We start from the raw sequence: 17,251 nt of genomic DNA, 5'->3' as shown, positions 1-17,251 counted from the left end.
CCGCTCTCCCGGGATGGGGCGAGTCGGACCCATCCTCCGGGATGACGGATCGCTGCTCCAAGGACAGGGAAATATCGGATTGGGGCTTTCCCCTCTTTTCCGTGTGTCCCCCAGGTATTTCTGAGCCCTGGATCGGGATCGTGGAATCGCAGGATTTTTTGGGAGGGACCTTGGAGCTCATCCAGCCCCGTTTGTCCCACCCGTGCCGCCCTCCCAGGTGGATCCGAGCCTCGTGCGGTGACAATTCCGGGGGTGGCAATGTCGATCCCAAAGGCCCCTTCCAAGCCCAAACCATTCCATGAAGATCTGGGCATCCCCGTTCCCGCCACTCCACATCCCCGGGCCATCCTCCTCCTCCTCCTCTCCCAGCCCCCCGATCCCTTTCTCCAGGCTAAAACCGCGGCTCCCGCTCGCGGCTCTTGGAATTTGCAGGCAGGAATGAAATCCCAGGCAGGAATTAAATCCTCCCAGATCCTGCCCGGGCCGGCTGTCCCGGGGATGCGGAGCAGAGCCGGGATTTGGCCCCAAACCCCTCGTGCCGGGCGGATTGAGGGCAGAAAAGCAGCAGGGAGTCAGGAGAGAGGAGGGAGTTCAAACCCTCCTCGGCCACAAACTTTCCCCAGAGCTCGGGGGGCACAAATTCCCAGTGGGAAAAAGGTAAAAATTTGAATGGAAAATTTGTCACTCCGGTCTGGTGCACGGCCGTGTCAGCGGGGAAAAGCCTGGGGAGATTTTGGGACATTTTTTGGCATGGAAAGAGCTGCGATCCCAGCAGCACCGGGATGGGGATGAGCAGCTTCCAGCACTCCGCACCCTCCCGAAATCCTTCTGCGCCACGAAATTGCCTCTGATGAGCTCCCATTTCTTCCCAGACGTTGTTTTCCCCTCCTCGGCCTCATTAAATCAATTTAAAGGCGATTTCGAAGCGTTTTCCCCACGCAAGCCGCGGCGGCTGAACCCGGTGCCCTCGGCTGCGGGGGCTCCGCTGCGCCGGGGGCTCGTTTGCTCCCGGGATTTTGGGTTTAGGGGACACCCGATAAACCCTGGAGCAGCAGCAGGGCTGCTCTGGGAGCTCCTCTCGCTGCTCTATTCGGTGCTGCAGGTGGCTGCATCCCGGGGGGGGGGGGGAATTTGAGGATGGAAAGGGGGAAATGGCCGAATATCCCGATTTTTTAGACTGGGATGCAGCGTGCACAGGCAGTGAAGCATCTTTGGGTTGGGTTGAGCTGGCTCTGCCCAAAATCCCACATTCAGAGTCACCAATAAGAGGATTTTGGCTGGTCAAGGTCGGTTCTTGCTCTGTCCCAAATACTCTCGTACCCTTCAGGAGCAGCCAAATCCGCAGGCTCGGATCACCCTCGGGCTCTGTGGGGACCACGGGAGCAGCTGGAGCCTGCAAATACCCAGGGTGCTGGGGGTGGCACTCTGCTGCTGGTGGCGTTTATTCCGTCCCGGTACAGCACCGGGCACTCACCGGGAGCTGGATCGGCTGCCCGAGCTCACCGGGCGTTCGGGAGGGGGGGCAGCCCCCGGAGCGCCGGGCGCTGGCACCCCAAGAGTGCCCTGCCCAGCTGGGCTCTCCCGGGTGTGGGAGAGGGGTCGGGTGGGCAGCAGGGACAGGGTGGGCAGCGGGGCCGGGGTCCTCAGCAGGAAGCCGGGTGGGCACCGGGTGGGCACCGTGTGCTCCGGCGAGCAGCGGGCGGACAGCGGGAAGCCGGGTGGTCAGCGGGGGCCGGGGGGCAGCGGGTGGCCAGCAGGAAGCCGGGTGGTCAGTAGGAAGCCGGGTGGCCAGCGGGGGCCGGGGGGCAGCGGGTTCCGGGACCCCCGGGGAAGCCCCCGCGCTGCGGGGTAGCCGCGCGCAAGGCCGCACCCCCTTCGCCGTGACCGCGCCCATCTCTGGCCTTATATGGCGCGTGTGGGCGGGGCCGAGGCCGTGCCGCGCAGGCCGGGGCGGGGCCGGGGCGCGGAGGGGGCGGGGCCGGGGCGCCGGTTCCCGTCAAAAGGCGGCAGCGGGCGGGGCTGGGGCGGCAGCGGGGCCCAGGTATCGGCAGGGGACACGGGACACGGGACACCGGGGCTCAAGGTGCCGGGCTGGGGACATCGGGGCTGGGGACATCGGGGCTGGGGCTCAGGTACCGGGAAGGGGACACGGGACACCGGACACGGGACACCGGCACCAGGCAGGGAGGGGACGCCGGGGCTCAGGTACCGGACAGGGACAGCGGAGCCGGGGCCCACGTCCCGGGCAGGGGACACCGGGGCTGTGCTCAGGTCCTGGGCAGGAGGGCACCGGAGCTCAGGTACCGGACAGGAGGCACCGGGGCTCCGGTACCGGGTAGGGACAGCGGAGCCGCGGCTCCGGTACCGGCCAGGGGGGGACACCGGGGCCGGAGCTCAAGTACTGGGCAGGGGACACCGGGGCCGGGCCAAGCCCAGCCCGTCCCAGCGCCCGCCGCCCCTGTCGTGATCCGGCGCTCCCCGGGACGCGGGGGTGGCCGCTGCGGGCGAACCGGGGGCGGCTGTTGGGGGTGGGGGGCCCTGGGGGTGACCGGTGCTCCCCAGCTCCCGGGCTGTCCCCGCCGGCAGCAGCGACACGGGCCGGGCGCTCAGGCTCCCCGGTGCTTCCTGGTTTGGGGGTCCCGTGTGTGTCTGACCCCCCCGGTACCCTGGGAGGGGTCGGGGGTCCCCTGTGGGACCCCCTGAGCCGGGGATTTGGGGATTTCCCTGCCAAAATTGGGATCCTCCTTAGGGTTGGGGTGTCCCCGTCCCGTTCCGGGGGCGGCTCCTGGTTTTGGGGGGCTCGGGGATTGTCCGGTCTCAGCCCCGAGCGCCCCCAGAGATCCGCGAGTTTTGGGGTGTTTGGGGGCGGCCCCACATCCCGGAAAGGCACCGCTGTGCTCCCCCCTCTGGGGCGCCCCCTTTTTGGGGGGCCTTCGGGAAATTCCTGGGTGCCGTGGGGGTGTCAGTGTGACTCTAGGGTTTCCTGTAAGGTGATTTTGGGGTTCCTGGGTGCCGTGGGGGTGTCAATGTGACTCTAGGGTTTCCTGTAAGGTGATTTTGGGGTTCCTGGGTGCCGTGGGGGTGTCAGTGTGACTTTAGCGTTTCCTGTGAGGTGATTTTAGCGTTTCCTGTGAGGTGATTTTGGGGTGTCTGGCTGCTCTCATGATTAAGCGCCCCATTTAAACCACGTTCAAAGTCCCAATTCGGGTTTTTGGGGTTTTTTCTGGGGGGGGCTGAGCCCCTCAGCATGGCATTAATCATCTTACTTCTTGATTCCCCAGCGCCTTCCCGTATTTTGGAGGATCCCGAGCCGTGCCAGCCCCTGGAAAATCAAGGTACGGGGGGATTTTTCTGCACCAGGAATTGAGGTGCCCGCCCCTGGGCATCCCAGAAGAGTTTTTGGGGCGGTTTGGGGTCGGCTGAGCCGCTCCTTCCCCTCCTTTTCGCGGCTGGAGCTTTGAGAAAAGCTGGGTGGTTTTTTTTCTCGGAAAGAGGTTTTCGGGAGAAGCGACGTTTCTGCGGCGTCTCCTCCTCCCCCGGAGCCGCCCGTGACTCATCTTCCTCCGGCCGGGGAAGGAGCCGCGGCCGCGGCGGGACACGAAAATCCCGGGAAACTGAGGTTAAAGCCAGGCGAGAGCGGGAAAAATCCGGGGAAACCAAGGGGAGAAAAATTCCAGGGAGGTGATGGGGAAAGCAAGGTGCGAGCGGAGTGAAAATCCCGGGAAAATGGGGTTTAAACCCAGAGAAGAGCGAGGAAAAATGCAGGGGAGTGATGGGGAGAACAAGGGGAGCAAGAATCCCAGGATACTGAGATTAAATCCAGGGAAATTGAGCAGTAAGGGGAGAAAAATATAGGGAAATTAAGATTAAACGCAAGGGTGAATGGACAGAAATCCAGGGAAATACGGGGAGACCAATGGGAGCAAAAATGGCGTAAATAAAGTTAAATAAAGCTTAAAAAGCCCCCGTGTTGGGCTGGACCTGGTGGAAATGGGGTGAAATAAAGGGGAAAAAACGCCAGGGTGAGATTGAGGTCCCTCTGGAGTCCTCTGGAGCAAGGAAAATCTGGGATATGATGATGCAGATGATGATGAGGATGATAGGAGATGTCTGCCCCAGATCTCCAGGGTGTGACCAGATCCGGACTGAGATGTCCTAGCAACAACAAAAATCCCAAAAATCAGATTTTTCCCAGGTAAAAACACACCTGGGGTCATGGCTGGGGTTGGTTTCCCTGAATCCCGCTGTCTTTAGGGAGGAATAAATGGAAAATCCAGGGTTTTTTCCCCATTTAATGGCTAATCCTGCTCCAGAGAATAATTTTTAACTTCTTGTTGCCGAGCCAAAGCAGAGCCAGCCTGGCCCCAGCTCCCTGAGGGGGAATTCTGGAATTGTCAGGGATTGGGAGAGGGAAAATCCTGGTTGGAGGTGAGCTGGGATGGAAATAGGAGCCTAAAAAGGAAAGGAATGGGAATGGAAACGGTTCTGGGAATTAAAAATAAAATAAATAAATTCAGGGAGATGATGGGGAAGGCGAGGGGTGAGAGGAGCAAAAATCCAGGGAAAATATGGGGGAAGCGAGGGGAGCAAAAATCCAGGGAAATTAAGATTAAACTGAGGTGTGAATGGAACAAAAATCTGCCAGGGGTGGCACTGCCAGGATGTCCCCAGTGCCACCCCCGGCGCTGCCACTTCACCTCCAGCCTCTGCTGACTCAGCTCCTCCTCGGGCCCATTTCTCTTATCTCGGCCCTTATCAGCTCAACCCTCGCCCTTTTTCCCCGCTAATAAATGGAAAAGGGTGGAAAACAGCACCTGGGATTTTTATCCGGGCACCCCAAGGCGTTTCCTCCTTCCCAGGAATCCCGGGAGCTGCTCCAGGCTCTCCTGGGGAGGGATTCTCCTCGCCTGGAGCCGCTCCCGAGCGTGTTCCTGCCTCCCAGAGCCCAACTGGGTGGAAAAGGGGATTTTTGGCACACCAAGCCTTCCTCCTTTTTCTCTGGAAAAGTTCGAGCCGTTTCCTGAGGGTTTTCCCACCTTCTCCATGCCCCAGGCGTGGCTGCTGCTCCAATTTCCCAATTCCAGGCTGCAACAGCTCCGGCTGCTGCATCATCCCTCCTCCTCCTCCTCCTCCTCCTCCTCCTCCTCCTCCTCCCTCCTTGGGCAAGCCGAGCTCCTGGGCAATGAGAATTCCCTTTTCCAGCGGGCACATCCCAGGGAAGGGAATGGACGGGGATCTGGGGCCTCTAAAGGCTCCTTTTCCAGCTCCAAGGGGGCACCTTCTGTGGAAATTCCCTTTTCCTCCAGGGAAGGGACAGGGATTCGGGCTCTTTGCTGCCCCAGGGAGCTCCCTAAAATCCATTCCTCCTCCCAAATATCCATTCCCCCTCCCAAATACCCCTCCCATCTCCATAGATCCCCACAAATTTCGGGAGCCCGACAAGGCCCAGCTCTGTTCTCAGACCAGGACGTGTCCCCTGGCCTTGGGCTCACCTGGGAGGGGACAGCAAATCCCAGATTTCCTGGGAATGCCACAGCTGGGAATCACCTGTGTGGCTCCACAGCTTCCCAGGGCTACTGCGGGGCTGCTTCCAGCACAAAAAGAGGATTTTATTCCTCAGTGTGGGGCTGGTGCTGCCCTTCCACCTCTGCTTTGGGGATTTTTCCATAGGGAGAGCCCTTCCCAGCACAGTTTTTCTGGAATTTTGGGGTCTTTTCCCACTTCCTCCTGGCGTCCTGGTGCAATTCCTGTGCCTGAGGGGCTGGGACACTCCAAGAATTCCATGGGGAAAACCTGGATTTGTGTCCTGCTGCTGCCCAGGGTGGCCCCATCCTGCCCTGCTCCCCTTGGGGACACTGCCTGGAGACAGGGGATTTTGGGGAATCTGTTTGATTCCTGGGAAGGCCCCAACCTCACATGGGATCCCAAGGCCGTGGGTTCCAGACTCTTCCTTGGAATCCTGGAAAATCCAGAGTTGGGATCATCCACTCCAATTCCTGGTCCTGCACTGGACACAAAAATCCCAAATATCCACGAGTGTTTTGCAAAAATTCCTTGGGCTGCGGCAGCCTCAGGGCCCTGCCCATTCCCTGGGAAGCTTTTCCACCCTCTGGATGAGGAATCTTCCCTAAAATCCACCCTAAACCTTCCCAGGGGTCCTGTCCCAGGAACATCAGATAATCCTTGCTCCAATCCCGGGAATTAAGGTTGGAATTCCCCAAATTTCCACTCCTCTCCCCAGTCCCTGTTTTCAGGGCAGATTTCAGGAGCGCTGTGCTGGAATTTTGCTGGAATTTTACAGGAATTTTTCTCCCCCAGGGGCAAAAAAAAAAGCCCCAAGGGAGGCTGGAGATGGTAAAAAAATAAAAATCCACGTTGAAAATTCCTGGGAATCGTGTTTTCCCGGGGTGGTTTTCTCTCTCCAGAGGGTGACGGAGCAAAAACCTGTTTGGGAATATTTCGAAATCCAGGGAGAAGCTCTGGAGGAGTTCTGGAATTTCCCACAAGCAGAGGCAGCTTCTGCCTGTCGGCCTCCCCTGGGTTTTGTTCGGGATAGGAGAGGAAGGATTCCTTGGACAGCCTGGAATCAGGGATTAGGGAATAAAGGAGCAAAGGGGAGGATCTGGGGCTGGAGGAGGAAAGGTCTGGGGGACACCAGGGAAGATTCTGTGGGAAAAATTCCCATCCCTGGATTTTTTTGAGCTTTTCCTTGGAAAAGGGGAAAAGCTTCTCGGTGGAATGACCACAGGGGTGCTGGAGGGAATTTTTGGGGGGAAATCCCAGGAAAAGCTCAGCTCAGTTGGATTTTCCCATTTAGAAGGAGCAGTGGGACGTGTTTGGAGCCCAGGGAATGGCAATCCAAGGGTTTGACCCGGAATATTCCCAATTTTTAATGGGATAGAGAGAAAACGGGGCTCTGTGGATCCCAAATTCCTCATCCCAGAGTTCCCTCCTGTGCCAGGGCCGGGAGCTCTGGAGTTGCCAGGCTCGTTTTTCCCAGCTGGAATTCCCGGGGCGTTGGGTCTGCCCCTGCTCTTTGCTCTCATTCCGTTGGGAAACTTTCACCCCTTCCCTCTCCCGGCTTTCCATGGGTTTTTATTCTCCTGGAATGTCCCAGTGCAGCAGCTCCCGGGGGGCTTTGGGAATTCTTTGTTTGGGGATTCCATGGGATCTTCCCCAAACACTGGAAGGGATCCCCAGGGATCCTCCAGCCCCGAGGCCCGGCTGGGAAAATCCAAATGGAAACAAAATTCCAAAGGAATGAAGGCGAAAATCCAGGCTTTGGCTGTGAATGCTGTCCCAGGGGATTCCAGGGAAAGCCCCAAAATCCCCCTCAGGAATCCCTGGAAAACAGCCCCAAAGCAGAGGGAATTATTTAATTGGGAGTGTAGTGGGATTTAATGGACTGAAAGGCGCAGCTGGAATTTGGGAATGGGCAGGTTTGGAATGAGAAAAATGCCCTTTTTCCTCCTTTTTTAAAGGAAAACATTCCAGAGAACTTTTAAGGAGCCTTGGGGTTGTTTTGCCTCATTAGAGAGGTGTTAATTGAGCCTCTCCCAATCCCAGAGCTTTCCCAGCATTCCAGAATCCCAAAAATTGGAATTTTTTGGCTGGTTTTAATGCCCAGAGCCAATGGGAATAAAAATTCCTTGCCCAAATCAGGGGGGATCCGAGGAAAAATCCTGAATTTTAGGGATAACTTTAGGCCTAAACCCCCGCCTTTGCCCCAGATCAGGTGGAATTAAAAGAAAAGCCGTGACCAATCCCATTTTTTCCCCTGCCAGCCATGGATCTGGGCGCTTCCAGCACCTCTGTGGCCGATCCCGCCGGGGACTGCGAGCGGAACGTGCCCCGGATCTGCGGGGTCTGCGGGGACAGAGCCACCGGCTTCCACTTCAACGCCATGACCTGCGAGGGCTGCAAGGGCTTCTTCAGGTGAGCCCGGGCCCCCGGGAATGCCCCATCCCAAAAAAACCCCGGGAGTCCCAAAGGGAATCCCCCAGGAATGCCCCATCCCAAAAAAAATCCTGGGAATCCCAATGGGGGCTGAAACAGGCTGGGAATTCCAGGTGGTGCCGCATTCCCGGGGTTTAAAGGGGGGAAAATCGTTGATTTCTTTTGTGGGATGGGTTTTTTCCCCGTTTTTCCAGGGTTTTTCGTGGATCTAGGAGCCTTGCAGCGCTCCAGGAAAAGGGGGGAGTGTGGGGAAGCTCCCCTAGGATCGCAAATTGGGATTTATCCCCAGCCTAAAATCTCAAAAAAGCTCTAGGATTGGGCGATGAGGAAGGGCAGGGGATCCCCTGGAGCAGCTCTTCCCAAAATCCAGTATTTCCAGGGAATTCTGCTGTCCCCCTTGGGAATTCTGGGTCACCCTGGGAATTCTGCCCCCATCCCCATCGCCCCTGGAGCCCTCCCCACCTCCCAGCACAAATATCTCATTCCAGGATGGGAATGAGGCTTGGAATTCTCTATTTTTAGCCCCTGGGATCCCAAATCCGCCTGGGAATGGGTGGCTCAGGAAGGTTTCCATGGAATTCCAGCCCAGCCCGGCTCCGGTGTCGCCCTGGGAGCCTCTGGAGCCACCCAAGCTGCAATTTTCATTCCAAACCTGGAATTTTGGCCTGCCCCGAGCCCTGGGAATGTTCTTCCCTGCTCCAAGGCCTCGTTGTTTGTGCTTTCCCAGCCTTTCCTTGGGTTTTTGTGGGAAAAAAGAAGCTTTTTGTGCACCAAAATTTGGGATTTTGGGGTGTCCAGGGCTGAATTCCAAGGGCTGAGATTGTGTTTCCCAATTGGGAGCAGCAAAATTCCAAAGGTTTTGGAGGAACGGGGGAAAACAGGGTCCTGCCATCCATTTTCCTGGGATGAATTCCCAAAAATCCCAAATTCCCAGCAGGAAAAGGCAGAGTGCAGCCACTTTATTTACATCTCCCTTTCTAAAAGCAGCTTTTAATTCCTGGGGCTGCAGCCAGAGGAAATCTTGAAGACTTTTACCCAGATTTCATTATTTTACCCATTTAAAAAACATTTTACTTTATATTTTACTGAATATTTTATTTTATTACCCATATTTGATATTTTAACACATATTTGACACATTTTACCCCTATTTAATATTTTTTTACCCAGTTTTGATACTTTTTTCCCATTTTTCATCTGAGTATTGGTTTTGGGCACTTCCAGGGATGGGGCAGCCACAGCTTTTCTGGGAATTCTATTCCAGAGCCTCACAGGGAGGAATTTCTTCCCAATATCCCATCTACCACCTTTTTCCTGGGAAATTCTGGCTCTGACCCTTTGTCCTGGGAAGATTCTGATCGTTTTTCCTTGGAAGTTGCTGGCCTTGCTCCTTTGTCTTGGGGATATTTTGGCTCTGACCCTTTCTCCTAGGAAGATTTTGGCTCTGACCTTTTGTCCTGGAAGGTTCTGACCCTTTTTCCTTGGAAATTCTGGCTCTGGCCGTTATTCCTTGGAAGGTTTTGGCTCTGCCCCGCTGTGCTGGCAGGCTCTGACCCTTTTTCCCTGGGTTATTTTGGCTCTGACCCTTTGTCCCGGCGGCTCCGCGTTCCCATTCCGCCCGGGCCGCGCTGTGGTTTCGCTGCAGCTCAGGGTTGTCATTTTCAGGCTCCTTTCTCTGTGTCCTGCAGCGAGAATTCCTCTCCCTGCACACCCAAAATGTGCTCGGGCCAGTTCTGCCAGCAAAGCCGGGCTTAGGGCGGCTGGGTTTAAACCGCACGGCCCCAGCTTGGGTTTATTTTGCTGCCGGGGGGGTTTCTCTGCAATCCTGCACTCCTTCCACCCTCCCGGCCTAAAAATCCCTGTTTAGACCCAAAAACCTTCTCAAACCCAGCAGGCTGGGCTGGGCCTAGAGCCTGGTTTAGTGAGAGGGGATCAAGCTGGGTTTATGTCATGTTCCCCAAACCCCTTTGGGATAAACCCTTGGATGTTTCCCTGGGGGAAGCTTTCCTTTCCCAGCAGCGCCTGCAGCTCCCAACCCAGCTGATGTTTGCAGCATCAGCCACAGGAGCAGGAACGGAGCCCAGAAAGGCTTTTGTCCCTTTTGCTGCCCTTTCCCAGGAGGAGCATGAAGAGGAAGGCCATGTTCACCTGTCCCTTCAGCGGCGAGTGCCACATCACCAAGGACAACCGGCGGCACTGCCAGGCCTGCCGGCTCAAGCGCTGCCTGGACATCGGCATGATGAAGGAGTGTGAGTGAGGGAGTGTGAGTGAGGGAGGAGAGGGAGGGAGGGAGGAGTGAGGGAGGGAGGAGAGGGAGTGTGAGTGAGGGAGGGAGGAGTGGGAGTGTGAGTGAGGGAGGAGTGGGAGTGTGAGGGAGGGAGGGAGGAGTGGGAGTGTGAGTGAGGGAGGAGTGGGAGTGATGAAGGAGAGTGAGTGTCGGGTGGAAGAGTGTGAGTGTGAGGGATGGAGGAGTGTGAGGGTCTGATTGATGGAGAAGTGTGAGGGATGAAGGAGTGTGTGAGTGTCTGCTGGAGGGGTGCGAGGGAGGAAGGAGTGTGAGTGCGAGGGATGAAGGAGTGTGAGTGCGAGGGAGGAAGGAGTGTGAGTGTCCAGCTCTGGGAATGACCCTGGCAACGCTCCCGGGGCCCTGGCTGTGCCTCTGCCACCTCCCTGCTGCCAGGGCTGCCGCTGGGAACCTCCCAGGGATGCAAAGGGCAGGGGAAGCAGCAGGGTAATGATTGAGAGGAGCTGGTTTAATCATTCCTTCCCATCCCGGAGTTGTGTTCTCATGGATTCTCCTGGTTTTTGGAGCTCCCAATGGCTCTGAAAAGCCTCTTTTCCAGCATTTTCCATGCTCCACGGGGAGAGCTGGATGAGCTTCCCCATCCCCATGGAGCTTGGCTGGGTTTTCCTCTTCTCCTTCTGGGTTTTTTTCCTGACCCTTTTTTCCATGTGGGATAAAGCAGGGACTTAAGTCAACAGCAGAGGGAATTAAAGCAGTTTTTAAGCCCAGTCCAAACACACAAATGTGGCCCAAATGTTTGTTTTCTCCAGGTGTATTTAGAGATAAGTGGCTTTTAAAAATAAAGCATGTTTGAGGTGCTGGGGAGGAGCTGGGTGCTCCTGGAGAGCTCCAACCAAACATTTTCTGCTGGCAGATTGTGGCCAGGGTGTCCATGGAGCTGGAAATTCGGGATATGGAAGCAGGGCCCTTTCCCTGATGTGCTAAACAGGAAACAAACAGAGCCTGATGTCACCCCAGGGCCTCCAGAAAATCAGAATTTGGAGTGTTTGTGAGGGAAAAAATGCTTACATTTTCAATGATCCTGATGGGAATCCCTGGATTTTATTCTTTGGGATTGGCAGGTTGATGAGGGAGGAAAAGGCCACATCCCACCCTCGTTGTCCCCAAATTCTGGGGAGCTGACCCTGGCTTTTGAGGAGCCCCTTATGAGGGAAGTGCTTTAATTTGTACCAGCAGCCAATTAATGACCCAGGAAGGGCTGGCAAGTTGCTGGGCAGCAATTCCAGGGAGTTTTCTCCAGGTTTTCTCCATGTTTTCCCCACAGGAGTTAACGTGTAAACAGCCCTGTTAGCAAGTCCTGCCTGCATTAACCAAAACTGACCCAGACAGGCTAAAAATAGCCAAAAATGGACTTTGCTGCTGGAAAAATGAGGGAGGACGAAGGGTTGGGGTTATTTTTAGGTGGAAGAAGGGAATCAGGAAGGTTTTGAGGCCTTGTTTTCCACAGGGTGTTGGGATTCAGGGCTGGGAATGTGGGAAAGGGAGGAAGAAGAGGAAGAGGAGCAGGGCAGACCCTCGTGCCGGGGTTAATTTGGGCTCTTCCCCACCTCTGGAATGGGGGGTTTGGGCCCGATTTGGGGTCCCTGCCTGGCTGCCAGTCCCAGTTTGGGCCGGGAGGAGCCGGGTTTGGCCGGCTGAGGGCTTTGGTGACCCCCGGCTCTCCCAGCCCCGCGCCGGGCCCTGGCAGCCCAGGTCAGCACAAGGCATTTCCAGCCCCAGCCACCAGCTTGGGCAAATATTTGTGGTTTTCTGCCTGTCTGGGGACAAACAGGGCAGAGAAAACCCCTCCAGGCCTTGGGATTTGGGAATTCTCAGCCAGGGCCTGTGTCCTCCTCGCTGCTTCCTCCCCTTGCATGGCGGCCCAGGAAATCCGGCCTTTCCCACCTGCTGGGCCGCCAGAAAATGTGGAATTACCCCTTCCCTGCCTTCCTCCAGCTGCCTGCAGATGAGGGAGGGGTGTCTGTCCCTCAGGGATGTTTGGGCTCCCTTGGATCCTTCCCTAAAAATCCCTAAAAATCCTTCAGCACGGATTTTTATCAGCAGCACCCGGGGTGGGTGACCCAGAGCAGGCAGCGCCCGGGTGGATCTGATGCCTTTTGTGATAAACACTGGCAAGGGGAAATGGTAAAATCCTGATTTTCCTCCCCGATGGTGGAGCTGGGAGCGACCTTTCGGCCCCTGCTGAGGTGTCCCAGGCCCCGGTGAGATTGTGCAAGGCCGGGGAATGGAAAAAGGAGAACGGAAAATCGCCCTCGGCCAAGGAGCAGGCGAGGCCCAGGCTTCCTCGCCTCGAGCTCCTCCCGCTGACCCCTGGCCCCAAATTCCACCTTGACTCTCCCGGCACGGGGTCCCGGCACCAGGGAATTGGGAACCAGCCCTGGGGTGTCCAGTCCCTGGAGAAAGGGCTGAGCAAAGGGAGCTCCTGTTGGAGGGGGCTCTGCTGTGACCCCAGCGGTTTCTGCAGCTCCCCGGTGCCTTCGTCCCTTCCAGCCACCATGAGGCTGCTCAGGGCTTGGGGTGGTTGATAAAAAAGTGAAGATTTGAGCCCAAATTGCCCCCGGCTGCTCCTTTTCCCTGAACAAACAGGCCCAGCCTTGCGTGGAGCCAACCTTTGGCCGCTGCCGAGCGCCGCCACCCCAATAAAAGCCATAAATCCCCAACCCTGAGTGCCTTGACCTTAAAAATCAGATTAAAACTGCCCTGGAGCAGAGCTGGACACCCCTGGTGGCAGCTGGGAGCCGAGGGTTTCGGGATTTGAGAGGGCTGAGCAAACAGGGAGGGAGCAGAGCGGGCACGGGGCTGGCATGGCCTCCTTGCCCCCAGAGCCTCACCTAAAAGCGCCAGAAACCTCCCGGGCACGGCAGGAAACCGGGCCAAGGGGTTGTAGGGGGATAAAGGGATTTTCCAGGGGCTGGGTGTGGCATCCAGGGGTCGTTCCAATCCCTGATTCTGCCCCTTTTCTCTCCCAGTCATCCTCACGGACGAGGAGGTGCAGAGGAAGCGGGAGATGATCCTGAAGAGGAAGGAGGAGGAAGCCCTGAGGGAAAGCCTCAAACCCAAACTCTCAGAGGAGCAGCAGAAAGTCATCGACATCCTGCTCGAGGCCCATCGCAAAACCTACGACCCCACCTACTCTGACTTCACCAAATTTCGGGTACTGACCCCAAAAATCTCTTTCACCCCTCAAATTCCCCCTGCAAAATCCACAGCCCCCTCTGCCAGCCCCGTTCCTCAAGGAGTGTTCTCTGTTTTCTCCCCCAGCCCCCCGTGAGGAGCCACCCCAGCAGCAGAGGGGCCACAAAATCCTCGTCCCTCCTCACCCAGGACCTGTCCTCAGAGGATTCCTCGGATCTCTTCAGCTCCGAGGCCTTCAGCACATTCCCAGGTGTGCCCCAGCTCCTGCTGGCCCCAAACTGGGACTGGGAGCCAGGAGGGACCCCAGAACTCAGTTTGGGCTGGAGGGGATGCCTCAAACCACCCCAAATCTCAAATTCCAGGGGTGGGGATGGGTTGTGCCAGAGCCCAAATTAACCCCGGCGTGAGGGTCTGCCCTGCTCCTCTTCCTCCTCTTCCCACATTCCCAGCCTGGGATCCCAACACCCTGTGGAGAACCTGGCTTCAAAAGCACCCGGATTCCCTCTCCTCACCCCTCTGGAGGTCACAGGGGCAGAAATGCAGCACCTGCACCCAGACTTGGCGTTCCAGAGCCTTTGCTCAGCTCCTGGGGGCTCCCTGAGCTGCAGAGCCCGCCGGGTGCCCTCCTCAGACATTTCCAGAGCCTTTGTTCAGCTCCTGGGGGCTCCCTGAGCTGCAGACCCCACCGGGTGCCCTCCTCAGAGCGTTTCCAGAGCCTTTGCTCAGCTCCTGGGGGCTCCCTGAGCTGCAGAGCCCGCCGGGTGCCCTCCTCAGAGCGTTTCCAGAGCCTTTGCTCAGCTCCTGGGGGCTCCCTGAGCTGCAGAGCCCGCCGGGTGCCCTCCTCAGAGCGTTTCCAGAGCCTTTGCTCAGCTCCTGGGGGCTCCCTGAGCTGCAGAGCTCGCCGGGTGCCCTCCTCAGAGCGTTTCCCCCGCAGACTCGGCAGAGCCGCCGCCGTTCCCTGGCCTGGCGCTGCAGGAGGAGCAGGACGAGAGCTCCTCGGTGAACCTGGAGTTCTCGCAGCTCTCCATGCTCCCACACCTGGCTGACCTGGTCAGCTACAGCATCCAGAAGGTGATCGGCTTCGCCAAGATGATCCCGGGATTCAGGTGAGGCCGCGGATCCCAAATCCGCTGTTTCCCGCCTCCGGGAATCCCGTGCTGCCCTTTCAGCCCTTCCTCAGCTCTGCTCCCTTCCCAGCTCTGCTCTCTGTCTCTCCCCCTCCCTGGGGTTCTCTCCTTTTCCCAATACCCTGGAAAACGCACACAGATTCCAGCAGGGAGACACCCAGAGCACCCGAGGGGCTCGGGAGGGGCCTCAGGCTCTGTTCACTCCAAGATTTGGGGCAAAAGCGCACCTGAAAAAAGTCTGGAACAGGAATTCCTGGGGAGGGGCCTCAGTTTCTGTTCATTCCAAGATTTGGGGCAAAAGCACACCTGAAAAAAACCCTGGAATGGGAATCCCTGGGGAGGGAGCCCCAGCTGAGGGCCTGGCGAGCGCCCTGGGGGTGGCAGCTGCTCCTGGCCCTGTCCTGTGTCCCCTCTGTCCCCTGAGCACCCTGATCCCACCCAGAGGGCAAATCCTCCCGCAGGGATCTGTCTGTCGAGGACCAGATCGTGCTGCTCAAGTGCAGCGCCATGGAGGTGATCATGCTGCGCTCCAACGAGTCCTTCACCCTCGAGGACATGTCCTGGACCTGCGGCAGCAGCGACTTCAAGTACAGGGTCAGCGACGTCACCCAGGGTAAGGGAGTCCCACACCCCAAAATTCCCTGATTTCCCCCCTGCTGGGCCTTCCCTCTGCACCTGGCTTTGTGCTGAGAATGGGGGTGGGTGCTGCCCCAACTTTTGGGGGTTTGGGGGATGATAAGGGGTGCTTCAAGGTCTGCAGTGGCACCTCAGTGTCCCCAGTGCCACCTACTCAATGGCCCCAGTGCCACCCCAACGTGCCTGAAAAATAATCCCCTTCCAGAGGAAAAACACTCCCTTGCAAAGGGAAAATTCCCCTTCCAGAGGAAAAGAGCCTTTTCCAGAGCCCCCCTGAGGCTCCGTTCTCTCCGCAGCCGGGCACAGCATGGACCTGCTGGAGCCGCTGGTGAAGTTCCAGGTGGGGCTGAAGAAGCTGAACCTGCACGAGGAGGAGCATGTGCTGCTCATGGCCATCTGCATCCTGTCCCCAGGTAGGGACAAACCCACCCCAAAGCCTAAAAACCCACAGAAGGGAGGGGAAAAATCCCAAAGCCTAAAAGCCCGCAGAAGGGAGGAAAAACTCCTGAGTACGGCCGGCCCTAAAAAGGAACAAAAGGGAGGGAATGCCCCCCAAACCCTAAAAAGGATGAAAGGGAGGGAATCAGCCCAAACCCTAAAATGGGACAAAAGGAAAGGGAATCACCCCAAACCCTAAAAAGGGAAGAAAGGGAGGGAAGCCCCCCAGACTATAAAAAGAGACAAAATTGAGGGAATCCCCCCAACCCCTGAAAACCCACAAAAGGCAGGCAGTCCCCCCAACCCCTGAAAGCCCACAAAAGGCAGGCAATCCCCCCGGAGCCCTGACCCCCGCAGCAGCAGGCCCTGCCCTGAGCGCTGCCCCTCCCGCAGACCGGCCGGGCGTGCGGGAGCCGGCGCGGGTGGAGGCGCTGCAGGAGCGGCTCTCGGAGGCGCTGCAGAGCTACATCCGCGCCCGGCACGCCGCGCCCGGCGGCCGCCTGCTCTACGCCAAGATGATCCAGAAGCTGGCGGACCTGCGCAGCCTGAACGAGGAGCACTCGCGGCAGTACCGCTGCCTGTCCTTCCAGCCCGAGCACAGCATGCAGCTCACGCCGCTGCTGCTCGAGGTGTTCGGCAACGAGATCTCCTGAGCGGCCGCACCGGGGAGCCGGCCCGGGAGCCTGCGAGGAGGGAGAGGCAGCGCTGCTGTGCCGGGAGGAGCAGGGCTGAGCCCGGCAGGGGCTGCGCTTTGGCTTCCCCGCATCCCTCCGCGGATGGTTTGGGGCCGGGCTGCCTCGAATCCCTTCTTTTTCCGAATGTGTGGAAGGGGAAGAGCCAGATGAACTCAGGGTGCCGCTGTGGGTGCCGTGCTCTGCTCCCCCCGAACTCCCAGAGCACCCGTGGGCTCGGACACCCCAAATCCCGGCCCATAGGTGCCACGGCGCTGTCCCCACCGCTCCAGCACATCCCGTGTGCTGCTGCCGCCGGGCTGGGATGAGCCAGAGGCAGCCGAGAACGCCTCGAGAGGGGAAATGTTGTCCTCGACCGTCAAAGGGAAGAGCGGGACGAGCTTTGTTTGCACTCCTGGGAATGGGGGAGCAGGGGCGTCTCCAGGAGACACCCCCACTTTGAAGCTGGACCCCTTTGTGGGATGGGGTGATCACTCCTGAGATGGGACAGGGACCCCTGGGATGAGGCAGGGACCCCCAGTTCCAGCTCGGCTTCCTCCCCCTGCCATGTCCTGGGGGCGGCTCCAGGCCCTTGTTCCCACCTGGAGCAAGCCCTAGGAAGGGGCCTTTGGGAGCTGGGGGGCTCCAGAGCCCTGGGAAGAGCCATCACAGCCCCCCGGGCCCTGAGCAATGGCTAGAGGGTCCCCAGTGGCCGGAGGGCCCCCAGCTCGGGCCAATAAACTCCTGCTTGGGCAAATCAACTCAGCCGCGGGCTCGTGTGTCCATCTGTCCATCCATCCACCCCTGTGTGTCCATCCCTGGGTCCCGGGGCTGTGCAGGACGGTGTGTGTCAGTCCCGGAGGTGTCCGTCCGTCCGTCCGTCCGTGTCCCTCTGTCCCGATCCCGCCCCGCGTGTTCCCGTTCCCGGCCGCCAGAGGGCGCTCGCCACACCGAACCGGCGCCTTGGCCCCGCCCGCTGCGTG

General features: G+C 58.3%; 1 protein-coding gene across 5 annotated transcripts; it reads left to right on the top strand.

The window, feature by feature from the left end:
- The first annotated feature begins 1,996 nt into the window (after nt 1–1,996).
- VDR (vitamin D receptor) lies at nt 1,997–17,033 on the top strand. 5 transcript variants are annotated; one of them, XM_038164345.1, is made up of 11 exons: nt 2,035–2,083; nt 3,282–3,335; nt 3,493–3,619; nt 7,785–7,935; nt 10,075–10,205; nt 13,231–13,415; nt 13,523–13,646; nt 14,331–14,502; nt 14,985–15,136; nt 15,456–15,572; nt 15,991–17,033. In XM_038164345.1, exons 4-11 carry the CDS (start codon nt 7,787–7,789, stop codon nt 16,248–16,250), a joined length of 1,290 nt encoding a protein of 429 aa, XP_038020273.1. In that variant the 5' UTR covers nt 2,035–2,083; nt 3,282–3,335; nt 3,493–3,619; nt 7,785–7,786; the 3' UTR covers nt 16,251–17,033. The 5 variants fall into 5 exon arrangements, with proteins under 5 accessions (XP_038020275.1, XP_038020273.1, XP_038020272.1 ...); XM_038164348.1 differs by having other exon boundaries at nt 2,055–2,083; nt 3,495–3,698; XM_038164347.1 differs by lacking the exon at nt 3,493–3,619 and having other exon boundaries at nt 1,997–2,041.
- The last annotated feature ends 218 nt before the right edge of the window (nt 17,034–17,251 follow it).

This window comes from Motacilla alba, chromosome 29 (assembly GCF_015832195.1).
Source record: "Motacilla alba alba isolate MOTALB_02 chromosome 29, Motacilla_alba_V1.0_pri, whole genome shotgun sequence".
Classification (NCBI taxonomy): Eukaryota; Metazoa; Chordata; class Aves; order Passeriformes; family Motacillidae; genus Motacilla; species Motacilla alba.
This window is presented reverse-complemented; position numbering and strand designations above follow the sequence as displayed.